Here is a 13910-nt window from a genome sequence, read left to right on the forward strand (position 1 = left end):
GCAAGAACCGGTAGTAAAACCGGCAGGAGGCTCCGCCCACTGACCCGGACGTCATCATAGGTGATCTGCACATGCGCAGAAGCTTCTGCGTATGCACGCACACGCACGATGTGAACCAGTAGTAAAGTAGAATTCACCCCTGCTTTGAATGTACACTAATTGGCAGACATTAAAATGAAATTTCGTTGCATACAGCTCTCAAAGGGTCTCCACCTCCAATATACACTACATAAACATGGCAAAACATGGAAAAAAAAACATTACTGATTGAGGCTGTGATGATTTCTTTATGTTACCCTGTTCTGGTGTTTTGCTGATTTTTTATTTTATTTTTACTGTTTTCTATTTCTATTATTATTATTATTATTATTATTATTATTATTATTATTATTATTATTATCATCATCATTATCATCATCACCACCATCATCATCATCATCATCATCATTATTATTTTGATGGAGAAATCCAGTACGCATTTTTAAAGAAAGAATCTTGATTTTGCTTAGCAACAATTTATATTAACTGATTAAGAAAAATCAATGTCTTAGTTAAAGTCAAATTCAAATTAAAGTCTTAAAGATAAAACTCTGGTCACTATACCCCCAAGTAGGACATAACAGATTTTAATATCAAATAGATTTGATTTACATAAATGCATACTGTTAGTACTGAATTCTAGGCAAGCTCAACAATCAGGTAGAAAGGAGTATGAATGTTATTCTGGCTGAGTACTGCTGAGATGGTAGTGATCAACTGGTTGGAGAAATAACATAATTCTCTTATACGCCAATTCCTAAGTGGACTTTAGGACTTCGATCAAGCTCTGAAGAAGTTGGCCAGACTAAATTGTAGTCTCCACTGTATTGGAATTAATACACTAGCTAGACATTTCTAATAAGCTAGTATTAACAAATCAATTTAAAGCAAAATTTTAATTTGGCCATTGACCAACATAGCATTACACAATCAACCCAACAATTTGATCAGAACAAAATAGTCAAAAACACTGGATTGAATATGACTACAGTAAAATAACAAATTATGTCAAAATGTTTATGGCAGAGATTATAATTTTGAAGATATAAATGACAATTTTTGTTACTTGTAATACAATAATTCTGTAATTTTCATTAAATTTGTATGTTGGGCTATAATCTATGTGTTAGGCATAAATTACTTAGGCCAAAAAGTAAAACTTAAGTTAAAATTTCATTTTATTACATAATTACATTAGAGGAAGTGCTTAATGCAAACATTCATTTGAATCATTAATGAAAAATTTGTCAGAATCAGATCTGGAAATTGAATAGTGAAAATATTAATATAAAAGGTGATTTGATAGTTTGAAAATAACTCATTCTCTAAAACAGGAGTGTCAAACTCGATTTCATTGAGGGCCGCATCAGGGTTGTGTTTGACCTTGGGGGCTGGGATGGGCGTGGTTGGGGTGGGTGTGGCCAGCTCAATCTCACTCATGTTGAGGGTGGCCCAAGTGCTCTGCCAGTGAAAATGGGCTCCCTAGCTCTATTTTCTGCTGCTATGGCTGCCTGCAACCCTCTGCCAGTGAAAATGGAGCGGCCCTCTCGAGTTCAGTTTTCGTTGGCAGAGGCACTGTGGGCTGGTCTTTCACTGTTTCCAGGGCGGCCCCGCGGACCATATCTAAGCACCCCGTGGGCCAGATCCTGCCCCGGACCTTGAGTTTGACACCCCTGCTCTAAGAAATAAAAATCATCAAGCTCATATTTGACCTCAAATATGTATGTTTCTGCTATACAAACTGTGGGATGCTTAATCAGCTATATCAAACAATTTTTTAGGTTGAGCCTTTATGCAAAGAGAAAATGTGGTTGGCTTGGTTTTAGCTTTGGGTATTGTGTCAGACCAGCCACTGTGGTTTATGTATTTTTGGTATATGGATAGTGTTAGGTGAAAACCCAGACGTTGTGACCTATTCCGCAAACCAGATCTTCAAATACTGAAGTGTGATTTGAAAAAGAATGGCATCCTCTACAGATCCACCTAGAAATGAATTTACTAAGGGTTATTCCTGGGTTCACAGGTATAGAATTGTCTCTGTAAACAGTAATTAAGCTTCTTTGAACTCTGTAGAAATTGCTTCTCAGTTAACATTTATAGACTCTTACAGTTTTCTTTATTTGGAAATGTATGAATGAAAAAAACGACCTATATTCTTTCATTTTCCAGCAACTGCAATGCTACTTACACTGAATTCATTTAGAAAAGTTTTTTTAAAAATGCTCTGTTGTCTGCTCTCTAGTGGTTTACTATTTGCAGTACATGCATATCTGGATATTTAAAATAAACTTCCACAGTTGCACGTATTGAATAGTTCCTATAGCAGCAACAGATGGGCATATCTCCTCCATCTCTTTTTGTGCAAGGTTAAATGTTCTTGCAGCAGGAATCTTAACACCCCCACCCACTCCAAATCTAACACCTCAATATTTAGGTTGACAAAAAAAAATTGTCTGCTGGTGCAAATGCTAAGCTAAGCATTCTGGGAGAATGCTTTTCTTGCGGAGATGAGAGAATTCTTTGTGCCTGGCACTAGAAGCTGCAGCAGGGTGCTTTTTTTCCTTTTTCTTTTTTGGCTTCAAAAAATTTGAGAACATTGACAAATGGAAATCAAAGCAGCTTAGTTAGGAATGCTGCATTTTTTATCTATTTGTTTTTCGAGCATTTTAGGAAGGATTCTGTTAGAGGCATGGCTGCATTATGAGGTGTGGCTCCTGCTGATATCTTCAAAAGATTTTTGGCATTCTTCTACATAAGCTTAGAATATAGTGCTATTAAATCTTAATAGATATATACTGCTGGAGTGGCTGAAGAAAACCATGCTTGTGAATTAAAGGAATATATTCTGGAAAGAAATATATTAGCTGGAAGGCTGCAGAGAAATTGTAATGGGTTGTACAACTAGTGTTATTTTGTTTAAAGGTATTCGTACAGTTATTGAGAGAAACTGTTCATATATTTGCAAACATCAAAGAGAAAATAAAGCTCTGGAATATACAGCAAATAACTTAACAAAAGAAGACTCTGGGATACTGATCCATTCATTTTTGGTAAATTTTGATGTGCTTCATTAAGATATTTTAAATTTATTTTATATATTTTGTATCTGATGCTTTTGAAATTCTCCATCCATTCTGATTCTGTTGCTGTTGAATCTTTATTATTATTTTAATAATAGTATAACATGCTAAAATGCTGATGATACTATTTGTAAGCAATATTTTTAGTAAAACATTGATTTTTTTTCTCTCTCAGTATGTCTATGCAGTACTATTTTTAGCATTCTCATTGTTGTTTTATGAATGTCCAAAGCATGTGTCTGGAAAAGGAGATATTATAATTGTTGTAGAAGATAGAAGAATACAGTAAAACAAGGTATTCCTTTCTATAAAGATGAAGTGATTCCTATAAAGATAAGCAAAGCATTTAGAAGAAAGCTTTTCAAGTATGTTTTTATTTTTATAATGAAGTGCATATATAGCATAAGGCAATTGTTAAATAGTGCATACTTAGCAATCTGTGATGTATCTCGGCATTGGGTGTATTGTATTAGCATTTGAGGGAGTGGTAATGTAGCATTTATTAGTGCAGAAAATCCATGCACATAACAAGTATGCATTTTAATGTCTTCTGACATTAATAATGAATATAGTACAGTACTGATTATTCTATTTTATTAAGATTTGACAAAAAATGCATGTTAACATAAAGGAAAGTTATTTAGACAAAACCTTTATTATAAATTATTTTTAAATTCTTCCAATATTTTCTTTACTTTATGTTTTACTTTATGTGAACAATATTTTTGAGAAAAGATGCACTGAGCATTAACATATCCATGAATGTAAAATAAGTCTTTGAATAGATGTTATAATATTTATTAAGATGATTATCAACTGCCTTTCTGACCAAAGTCATTCTTACGAAGATATATAATTTTTAAAAACAGTAAACTTTTTTTAAAAAAACAGAATGTAAATTATCTCTTAAACCAGTTCAAGTGAAACAATATTGATACTCTTCTAACAGAAAAGCCATCTACTACTTGGTTAAGAATTGTTATAATCTTGGTGCATCCATTTCACTAACTTTTCTTATGCTGCAGTTTGCCAGTAGCCCTTGAATCATGACCGTAATTGAGGCCAGAATTACTGTCATAAGCCATTCCAGTTGTAAGTCGAGACACCCATTTGACAGGAAGTAATTTATGGCCTTTATTGTGGCAGTTATTAAGCAAATGCCACAGTTGTGAAACAGGCCTATTCATTTGAATGGGTATTTTTTGTTTTGTTTTTGCCAAAAACTGGCAACCCCCCCCCCCAATGAATCACAGTCATGTGATCATGGAATGTTTCTATGAGTTGTAAAGCTGACTTGGCATGTTGTCATGTAAACACAGAGAATAAGGGCATAACCAGGGCACTTTAAGGGCCATTAAAGCACTTATTCCATGGCTGTTGTAACTTTGAATGGTCATTCAGCAAGCACCACCTGTATGACAAAGCGTTTGAAGAAGGTAGTGAATTGATTTTGGGGTATCCTGGTTACAAACTTTATAGCCAATTACCTTAAATTTTGAAAAAGTACCATTTGTATATATTATAAATATGATCCAGTATGATGCCAGTTTGCTCTACTAAGGTATCAGCCAGAAACCAGGAGAAAGAATTCTAGTCATGCCTTAGCCATAAAAGTTGACTGGGGACTTAGCCCCCCCTCTCCCTCTCTCCCTTCCCCCCCTCTCTCTGGAGTTATTTATAAAAATAATAAAGGCAGGATTAAAAAAAATCTAAACAAATAGTTCTATACAATTTACAAGCAGTATATTATAGAGCTGTGATGGTGAATTTATGGCACGTGTGCCCAAAGTGGCACACGGAGCCATGTTGCCTGGCATGTGTGGCGGTGCCCGTTCCTCTTCTGGGTTTCTGGTGTGCATGCACATGCGACGATCAGCTGGCCTTTGTGTGTTTGGCAGTGCCAGAAACTAGAAGAGCTGGTCTTCCATTTTCTGGCATGAGCATGCGCGCCGGCCAGTGTGCGCATGTGCGACAGTAACCATAAGACTTGCCGGCTGGCAAGCATGCGCCAGAAACTGAAAGTACCTTGTCTGGCATGCGGATGCCCCCTGGGCAGCTCCTCTTCCTGGTTGCAGCTCTGACGAGCACGCACGCAAAGCGCTCCCTTTTCGGCACTGAGTGCCGAAAAGGTTCGCCATCACTGTTATAGAGAGCAATCCAGTACACGTAGTACTCAACGTATGACTGTAATGGAGCCTGCCCATTACAGTTGTAAGTCATGATGGTCATAAAACAGGTTGGTCCAATTTTATGATCATTTTTGCAACAGTTGATAAGTGAATGCTGGGATAATTAAATGAACCAAGGGTTTGCTGTGGGCATGATTTTGCCGAAAATGTAAAGTAAATGCTGGTTTTCAGGAAAACTGTCATAAAACATGGTCATGTGAATGCTGCAAACATCTGTAAATGTCATCCAGTTGGCAACACCTGAACTTCAGTCATGTGACTGTGAAGGGAAAGTGTTGGAACTTTGAAACTGGGTTGTAAGTAGCTACCAGATAGTCCATTGTAACTTGGAATGGTTGCTACTAAGTAATCGGTTGTAAGTTGAATAGTACCTGTATGTAGAACAATTTTGTACCAACTTCAGAAATAGTCTTTAAATTAATTCTACAAAAAGCATATCACAGTTATTTAAAAGAATTAAAATCATTTTAATAAAACAATGCATTTGTTTTTTTAAAAAGAAAGCACACTGTTTTCTTTGTTTAGCCATAAAGTCAAATTATAAATATGAAATTACATTCTGGGGGTTTATGGCTTTTCCATAGCACATAGCTAAATTGTGCAATTGGCTATTACCAGTTGTGGTAATGGCAGTCAATTTGAATAATGTCCTGCTTTAAGGCTATCATCCAGAAGCACAAAAGCTTTCAATGGGTTTTCTAGTTTTATTAGAAACTCAGTACAAAGCATAATTTCAAAAATGTTATTTCTTTTATTCAAACCACCAGACCAAACCCAAATATTTGCTAATCATTTACTTTCAGTTTCCAAGCTACATTCCTTAGAAGAGTAAACAAGGTTTATTTATGGCTAGAGACTCCAAGATTGAGTTCTTTTGCCTCCTTCTTCCCATTTCCAAGTAAGGCACAATGACTTGAAATACTAAACTGTAAACTTTTTATCCATCTACTTTACTTCCTACTAATTTCAAATTAAGGAAGAGCATATAGATACTGGTAGCAGTTTCCCCTTTGTGAGTTAGGCTGGCTGCTGGCTGTTCTCTGGTTGATAAAATCTTTGATCATCTGTCATCTTCAATCCCTGAGGGATCATCTATGTTGAGGAGCCAAATTCTACTTGCACTTCCTTCTTTTATGGTTTAATGGTCCTCCAGGGCTTACCGTCTTTTTGTGAATTTCAGGTCATCATCCAACTAACAATTTAAATATTGCCCAATTCACTGCACCCATAGCACTTTAAAAGCCAGAGCCCTTTAGCTCCATTTTAGCGGCAGCCTATGCCTTCATTCTCCTTTTACTAATTTCCAGAGCACCTGTGGTAAATTTAAGACTCTACCTCTAGTTTTATTTATTTAACATATTTATATAGCCACTGATTTTAAGCTAAAATAATCTTACAACCCTAGATTTAAATAATATATGCAATTATATTGTATATATCATTCAATCTCAGTGCTTGGGGGAAAATTCAGATGTTAAGTGTTCACTTGAAGATTAAAAGGATGGAGGCTTGTTGGATCACAAGGGGGAAGGGTAGGGTAGGAGCTGCAGTGAAGAGGACATGCTTCTGAGGACCCACAAGATCACAATGTTTAAGGGAAGGAATGTGTTCACCCTTTGTTCAGAAACATTCAGGGAGAATGGTCTCATAATTAACCTGGTCCCATGCTATGTAGGAATTTAAAGGTGATAACCAACACCTTGAATTGCACCTTGAAGAAGACTGGGAGCCAGTGCAGCTCACACAACAGGGGTGTTAAATGGGCATCCAATATGGTACCCTCTACTGCATTTTGGACCAGCTGTAACTTCTAGGTGGTCAACAAGGACAGCCCCATACATAATACAATGCAGTAAATGTAAATAGGAAATGACCAAGGCATAAATGATCATGAGCAAGATCTCCTGGTTAAGAAGGCACAATTGGCATACAAAATGAAAGTGCAAAGGTTTCTAACCCAGCTCCGACCTACTCAACAAGCAGGAGTCATGAGCCTAGGATGTTCCTCAAACTGAACATCAGCTCTGAATGGGATACTACCATACCCTGACCCACACTCTGAGTGACCTTGGGTCAGTCACTCCCTCTCAGCTCTAGGAAGAAGGTACTGGCAAACCATTTTCAAAAAGTTGCCTAGAAAACAGGGGTGAAATCCAGCAAGTTCTGACAGGTTCTGGAGAACCGGTAGCGGAAATTTTGAGTAGTTCGGAGAACCAGTAACGGAAATTTTGAGTAGTTCGGGGAACCAGCAAATACCACCTCTGGCTGGTCCAGAGTGGGGTGGGAATGGGAATTTTGCAGTATCCTTCCCCTGCCACGCCCACCAAGCCACGCCCACAGAACCGGTAATAAAAAAAAATGAATTTCACCATTACTAGAAAATATTATGGACTTGCCAAAGGGTAAAGTCCAAGAAGAAAGGCAAGGCAAGAAGTACAGAATGATTCAAAAGCACCCCCTAAAAAACAAAACAACTCTTTAAGACCCTAGCCTAAAAACATAGTTGAAAAAAGATGTTTTTTAAAAGGGATAAGCTCACGGAAAATCAGGTTTTCAGTAACTATTCATGTTGATGACTGATTACTAGCTCTTGAATCATAGGTAGCCTGCCTTTAATACTGATTGCTTGAAAGTGGAAAGAGGCTACAGTCTTGTACTTGAGGCTTGTTATCTTATTCAGCGCACCCTGTTTGGTCTCTGTGTAACACATAACATACAAAGATAGATTTTCACCGTGACTGTTTATGCCAAACCCAGTCCTTCAGGTCTTCTAAGGCTTGACTCATCACCATTGTAATTGAGTCTATTGACCTTGCTGCTTGATCCTCCTTCTCTTCTTTTTCTTTTGGGTTGAATTAGATTGTCTTTTGCATTACTAGTAAATACCGAAGGTATTAGCAATAGCACTTATATACTGCTCCATGGAGCTTTATAGCACTCTCTGAGCAGTTACAATGTCAGCATATTGCCTCCAACAATCTGGCTCCTCATTTTATCAACCTTGGAATTATGGAAAACTGAGTCACCCTTGAGCCCTGTCAAGATCAAACTCCAAACTGTGGGCAGAGTTAGCCTGCAATACTGCATTCTAACCACTGTGCCACATGGGCTCTTAGGTATTGCAGGTAGAGTGGAGTTTGTGTGTGTGTGTGTGTGTCTGGAACCCAAAAAATAGATGTGAATTTTATTTTTTAATAAATATTTGAAAGCCTTCTTCAAATTGTAGCATGTATTGTTCCAGAGTTTGGGCTCAGAATATAGACAGACATGAACTGCTTGGTACTTGCATGAGAGAATTCCATGGTATATCAGGATAAACAGAAGTAAAAAACATCCTGGAAGTCGGCAGTAGCAAACTATAAACTATAAGCAAACTTTGCTTATACAATCTATTTGGAAAAGGCAGTTCCCAAGTCATAAAGTTAGGTGATAATCTGCAACTTAAATTTCTCTCAAAATGGAAGACCAGTGTAGCTACTATAACAGTGGAATTTGCTGTAGTGGTTAAGGCGCCAGGCTAGAAAGTGGGAGACTGTGAGTTCAAGTCCTGCCTTAGCCATGAAAGCCAGCTGGGAGACTTCAGCCAGTCATTCTTCCTTAGCAAAACTCGCCTCACAGGGTTGCTGTGGGGAAAATAGGAGGAGAAACAGTGGTGAAATCCAATTTTTTTTACTACCGGTTCTGTGGGCATGGCTTGGTGGGCGTGGTGTGGCTTGGTGGGCGTGGCTTGGTGGGCATGGCAGAGGAAGGATACTGCAAAATCTCCATTCCCACCCCACTCCAGAGGAAGGATACTGCAAAATCTCCATTCCCACTCCACTCCCAGGGGAAGGATATTGCAAAATCTCCATTCCCACTCCACCCTGGTCAGAGGTGATATTTGCTGGTTTCTCCGAACGGCTCAAAATTTCCGCTACTGGTTCTCCAGAACCTGTCAGAACCTACTGGATTTCACCCCTGAAAAGAAAGATATGTTGAGAAAGGGGTCAGTGTTTGTCTTGAATGTAGACTTAACAAAGGAAAGCAAAAGATGGACCTCCTCTGATTTGAGAAGCCAGTAATTGATAGAATTAATAAAACAGGCACAATGATCCAGTTAAAAAAGACACAACAGTAACATTTTTGCAGAGCATACAGGCATCAGACAGATTGAAAAACCATTGTGACACCACAACTCCCATCCCCTCTTGCTTGGACTACCAGCCTAGCTACCTATTCCTGAATATGCCAAAGTTGTGTTCCACTGGAACAGTTGAACCGTTAAAAAAAAAATCACATTTCATGCAAAACTCTGATTATAGAGATTATTTATTATTTTGTAATCTTCGCTTTTATAATAAAATTGATAATATTTTTATACAAATATAAGAAATATGCATGTGTTGAGAGAATAAACTGAGAGTTAATTCAAGTGTTCTTTTTCCATTTAACTCTACAGTTAGGTAGCGATTATTATTCAGGAAACTCACCAGACTATCCTGATTCTTGTTCTAGACATTTTCAGGATGAGTGTTAGATATTGCCTAAATGAGTTCTCATCCTATGATTTGGATGCAATAGAGCTTGTTGCCGTATTGTGTATGCCTTTTTCTTTAAGGCCAGTTCCTAGGTTTACCATCTTGAATTCTTTATCTCTTTACTCTTGAGAGTATTTGGATACCTTACCTGCATGTTAGGTACCATCCTTCTGGGTTACTTATTATTTAATGTCCACATATTTTTCTGGAAATCCAAGGAGTTACATATAAGATTGTTCCCAATTTTCTCAATACAGTACAATATCAGTGTAAGAGTGGGTTTGCCTGGGAGAAGAAAGCTGTTTGCCCAAAGTTATCCCGTGAAGTTATAGAAAAGTGATAACTTGATCTGGGTGTCCTCTCTCCAGATCCAACTCACCAATCACAACACATCACGGATTCTTGATATAATCCAAAGTATTGGTACTTATAGAGTCATTTAATCAGACCACCAACATCAGCTGGATCAATTGGTCATGTTACCTTTCCATATCAGAATCTATAAAATAATAATTTTGTATTCCATTTCAAAGTCACTAACATTTAATACTTAAGCTGGCAGAGCCCACATATTCTATTGTCAGAGGAGCTCTCTTGTCTCTTTTTATTTTCATGAGAAAAACTATTTTTCTCAAGAGAAAAACCATATTAAAAGTACTCTGACTGAAAGAGCCCTACACACATAAATACAATTTATTGTTGGATTTAATTGTTTAGAAACTACTGATTTAGAATATTTTAAAATATATGATTATTAGCTTCATTTTATGAGAGTGGAGAAGAACTGTTTGGTGAGTTTTATGCTGAAATGGATCCACCTCCTTTTCTCCCACACTCTCTTTCCTCCCCCTTCAAGGGCTGGCCTTTATCTGTCATGCATTCCCACCATAACTTGACTAAGTCTTCAGCAGAGTACTCGCACAACTACTCTCTTTGCAGTTTTACGGGTGGCAGAAGCTTTACTTTTTGTTCTATCATTGGTATGCTTCTGTTAGAAGATAAAGTTGCTGAGATTTACATTTGTGTGAAATATTCTGGATAAGAATGCTGGCAAGAACAAATAGTAAAAATATTAAAAAGGAACTTACAGACTTTTCTAAAAAATGTTTGGATGCAGCAGCCTCTGAAACAGACATGAACACTCCAGTACAGGTTTTGGTAAGGTGTTTGTTTTCTTTCTTTTGCTGGTTGTCTTTGTGGGTTTTTTTTTTTTTTTGAGGGGAGAAAGGGAAAAAAAGATTATAGCATTTAAGATTGAACAGTTCTACCTTCTAATGCCCTCTTTCTGTCTCCTGCTGTGTTATTTCTGATGAATGTATATATAGTTTGCTCTTTTATATTTTAGAAAAGCACTTTTCTAAGTGGACTGCCAGTATTGGTTGAACTTAAATGTATTTAAACCAGAAAGTCTTCCTAGCTTACTAGTTTAAATATGATGAAACTGATGTTCTACTGCGCCCAGCTCAACTTTCAATGCTTATATTTAATATTTGAAATGGACCAATTATTATATTTTTATCTTGTAAACTAAGGTGCACAGTTTCAAAATTTTAGACTTTGATTAAGTACATCTCTGCAATGAAAAACAAGCTATAGAATATATATTCAGAAGGAGCAATGAAAATGTTTTGCTTTATGTGGTTAAGAGGTTGAAAGGCAATTTTTATAGTATGTGAATCTTGACATGTATTTTTTTTTGTAAATTTTGGATTAGTTGTTGAAATAGGGAAGAGAATGGAAAGAGGAAAATATTGTGTCTCAATAATTTCTGACCTGATACCAGAAGTTATATGGTAGATCTTACTACCAGGAGAGTCACTCTGATAACCAAATGTAATTCTTCAGTTGTTGGTCAGACACTTGAAACATCATAGCTGCAAGTCAATATTGGTTACAATTGATATGCAGTTAATGTTAGACCTAGGTGCATTCCTTAGGAATAAAAAAATGACAGATGTCTACTGGATCAAACTATAAATGTTTTCTGTGGCAAAATAAATATGAAGACTGTGTCAGAAAGATTCTCACAGATTTTGAAGGGATAATGTTGTGTATAGAATTCATGAGTACATGTACTAAAGGAAGTCCAAAGGAAATGTTTATTGGAAACAAATTTGAACAGAGATGTGAGCCACACCCAACCAGCGCAGTACTTATTGGGAGTGTGTTCTATATAACATCCAGGTCTCCATTCTGTGCTTCAGCTATCCTTTGGAACAGTCAGTCATTAAATTTCTTCATGGTAGACTATATCTCTGACCTTAGTATGGACAAGCTAAACGTTTTAATAGAAGTTCTGTAGACCAATATTTGATGTGATTTTGTACATTTTAAACAAGCATTGTGAAATTTTACATTAATGGAGGGTAAAGACTAATCCAGATACTTGGGGTATTGAGAAGTATTGATTTAAGAATATTTCTTTTGCAAAAATCTGTTAATGTCAACTCCTTTATGACACCCAAAGAAACTTCATTGTTATTGTTGACCTCATTTGGGATTGTTTTTCCATAGTCTTAAATAATGGAACAAATGCAGAAATTTGAATATGAATCATACAAATGCTAATTTATAACCCTAATAAAGATTTTATTGATATAAATTTATGTAGTCTTATCATATTGAGCAAGGTGAGATTCTTATCACATTCTTTAATATGAGTTTTTTAATTGAATTTATCTGGACTTTCTTATGAAGCTGAATTATTTGTTGACTCCGCTTTGTTATGGAACTGAAAACAGACTCTCTCATCTCTAATGCAATTTTGATTGATACTCATTAGAATGACATATGGTGTGATATGTATATGTATTTCAGGACCTACTCTTCTATCAGCTGTGGAGATCTAGGAGAGTTATTATGTACAGGTAGTTCTTGACTTACAATGGTTCATTTAGTGATTGTTCAAAGTTACAACAGCACTAAAAAAGTGATTTATGACTGTTTTTCACATTTACAACCATTGCAACATCCCCATGGTCACATGATCAAAATTCAACCGCTTGGGAACTGCAGTGTTCCGGGTTCATGTGATCACATTTTGCGACCTTCTGACAAGCAAAATCAATGGAACAGCCAGATTCAACTGTGGCAAGAAAAGTTGTAAAATGGGATAAAATTCACTTAACAAATGACTCGCTTAGCAACAAAAATGTGGAGCTTAATTTTGATCATAAGTCGAGAACTACTTGTATTTGTTTTTTCCTGTCCTTGAGGTTTTGTTAATCATAAAATTTTAGATTTCTTTCTGTCATATTATGATTACAATTCAATTCAGAGTCAATTAAATTCTTTAATTTATACTGATTTTTAAAATATTTGGTCATAGATCTCCAATACCTTATCTAGTCTAATTCTTTTTTGGGTTACTATAATGCAGTCTTGGATCCATTTTCATTATTTCTGGCTTTTTTTTTTACTAATTGTTTCTCGTTCTAAGTTCATATCCTATTTATTAGTGTTCCAATATAACGGTAGAATTACTTGAGTGGTTTTAAAATACATGAAAGATGAAATTTTTTGATGGTGTTGATAACAGAGTTGAATATGAGTTGTCAATTTCCATATTGGGGACAGTGCTGCACATTGTTCTTGAATATATTATTTGCATCTATTTCTCTCCAAATACTACCTTTATGTTACTACTAACATCTGTCATTTTGGACATCTCAAACTTAAATGCAGACTTTCTAAAGATAGTACCGGTATATTTCGGTTTCTGTTGATGTATATAGTTCCATTTCTTCACTTAGAATAGAATAGAGTAGAGTAGAGTAGAGTAGAATAGAATAGAATAGAATAGAATAGAATAGAATAGAATAGAATAGAATAGAATAGAATAGAATAGAATAGAATAGAATAGAATAGAATAGAATAGAATAGAATAGCAGAGTTGGAAGGGACCTTGGAGGTCTTCTAGTCCAATTCCCTGCCCAGGGTGGAAACCCTACACCACTTCAGACAAATGGTTATTCAACATCTTCTTAAAAATTTCCAGTATTGGAGCATTCACAACTTCTACAGACAAATTGTTCCACTTATTAATTGTTCTAACTGTCAGAAAATTTCTCCTTAGTTCTAAATTT

The 13910-nt window shown here is 36.2% G+C and overlaps 1 protein-coding gene across 6 annotated transcripts in view; it reads left to right on the forward strand.

The window, feature by feature from the left end:
- The window catches only part of DOCK9 (dedicator of cytokinesis 9), a 116791-nt gene that overhangs the window by 12625 nt on the left and 90256 nt on the right, over window positions 1-13910 (forward strand). For 2 of the 6 annotated variants that reach the window (XM_070944094.1, XM_070944095.1), the window contains exon 1: window positions 2928-3089. The exons of the other annotated variants lie outside the window; for them this stretch is intronic. In XM_070944094.1, coding sequence (XP_070800195.1) covers window positions 2928-3089 — 162 coding nt within the window. Of the gene's footprint in view, window positions 1-2927; window positions 3090-13910 lie in introns of those variants that run through there. 6 annotated transcript variants of the gene reach the window in all.

Source organism: Pituophis catenifer, unplaced genomic scaffold (assembly GCF_029215685.1).
Source record: "Pituophis catenifer annectens isolate HBS135680 unplaced genomic scaffold, rPitCat1.0.hap2 SCAF_4, whole genome shotgun sequence".
In the NCBI taxonomy this organism is placed as follows: Eukaryota; Metazoa; Chordata; class Lepidosauria; order Squamata; family Colubridae; genus Pituophis; species Pituophis catenifer.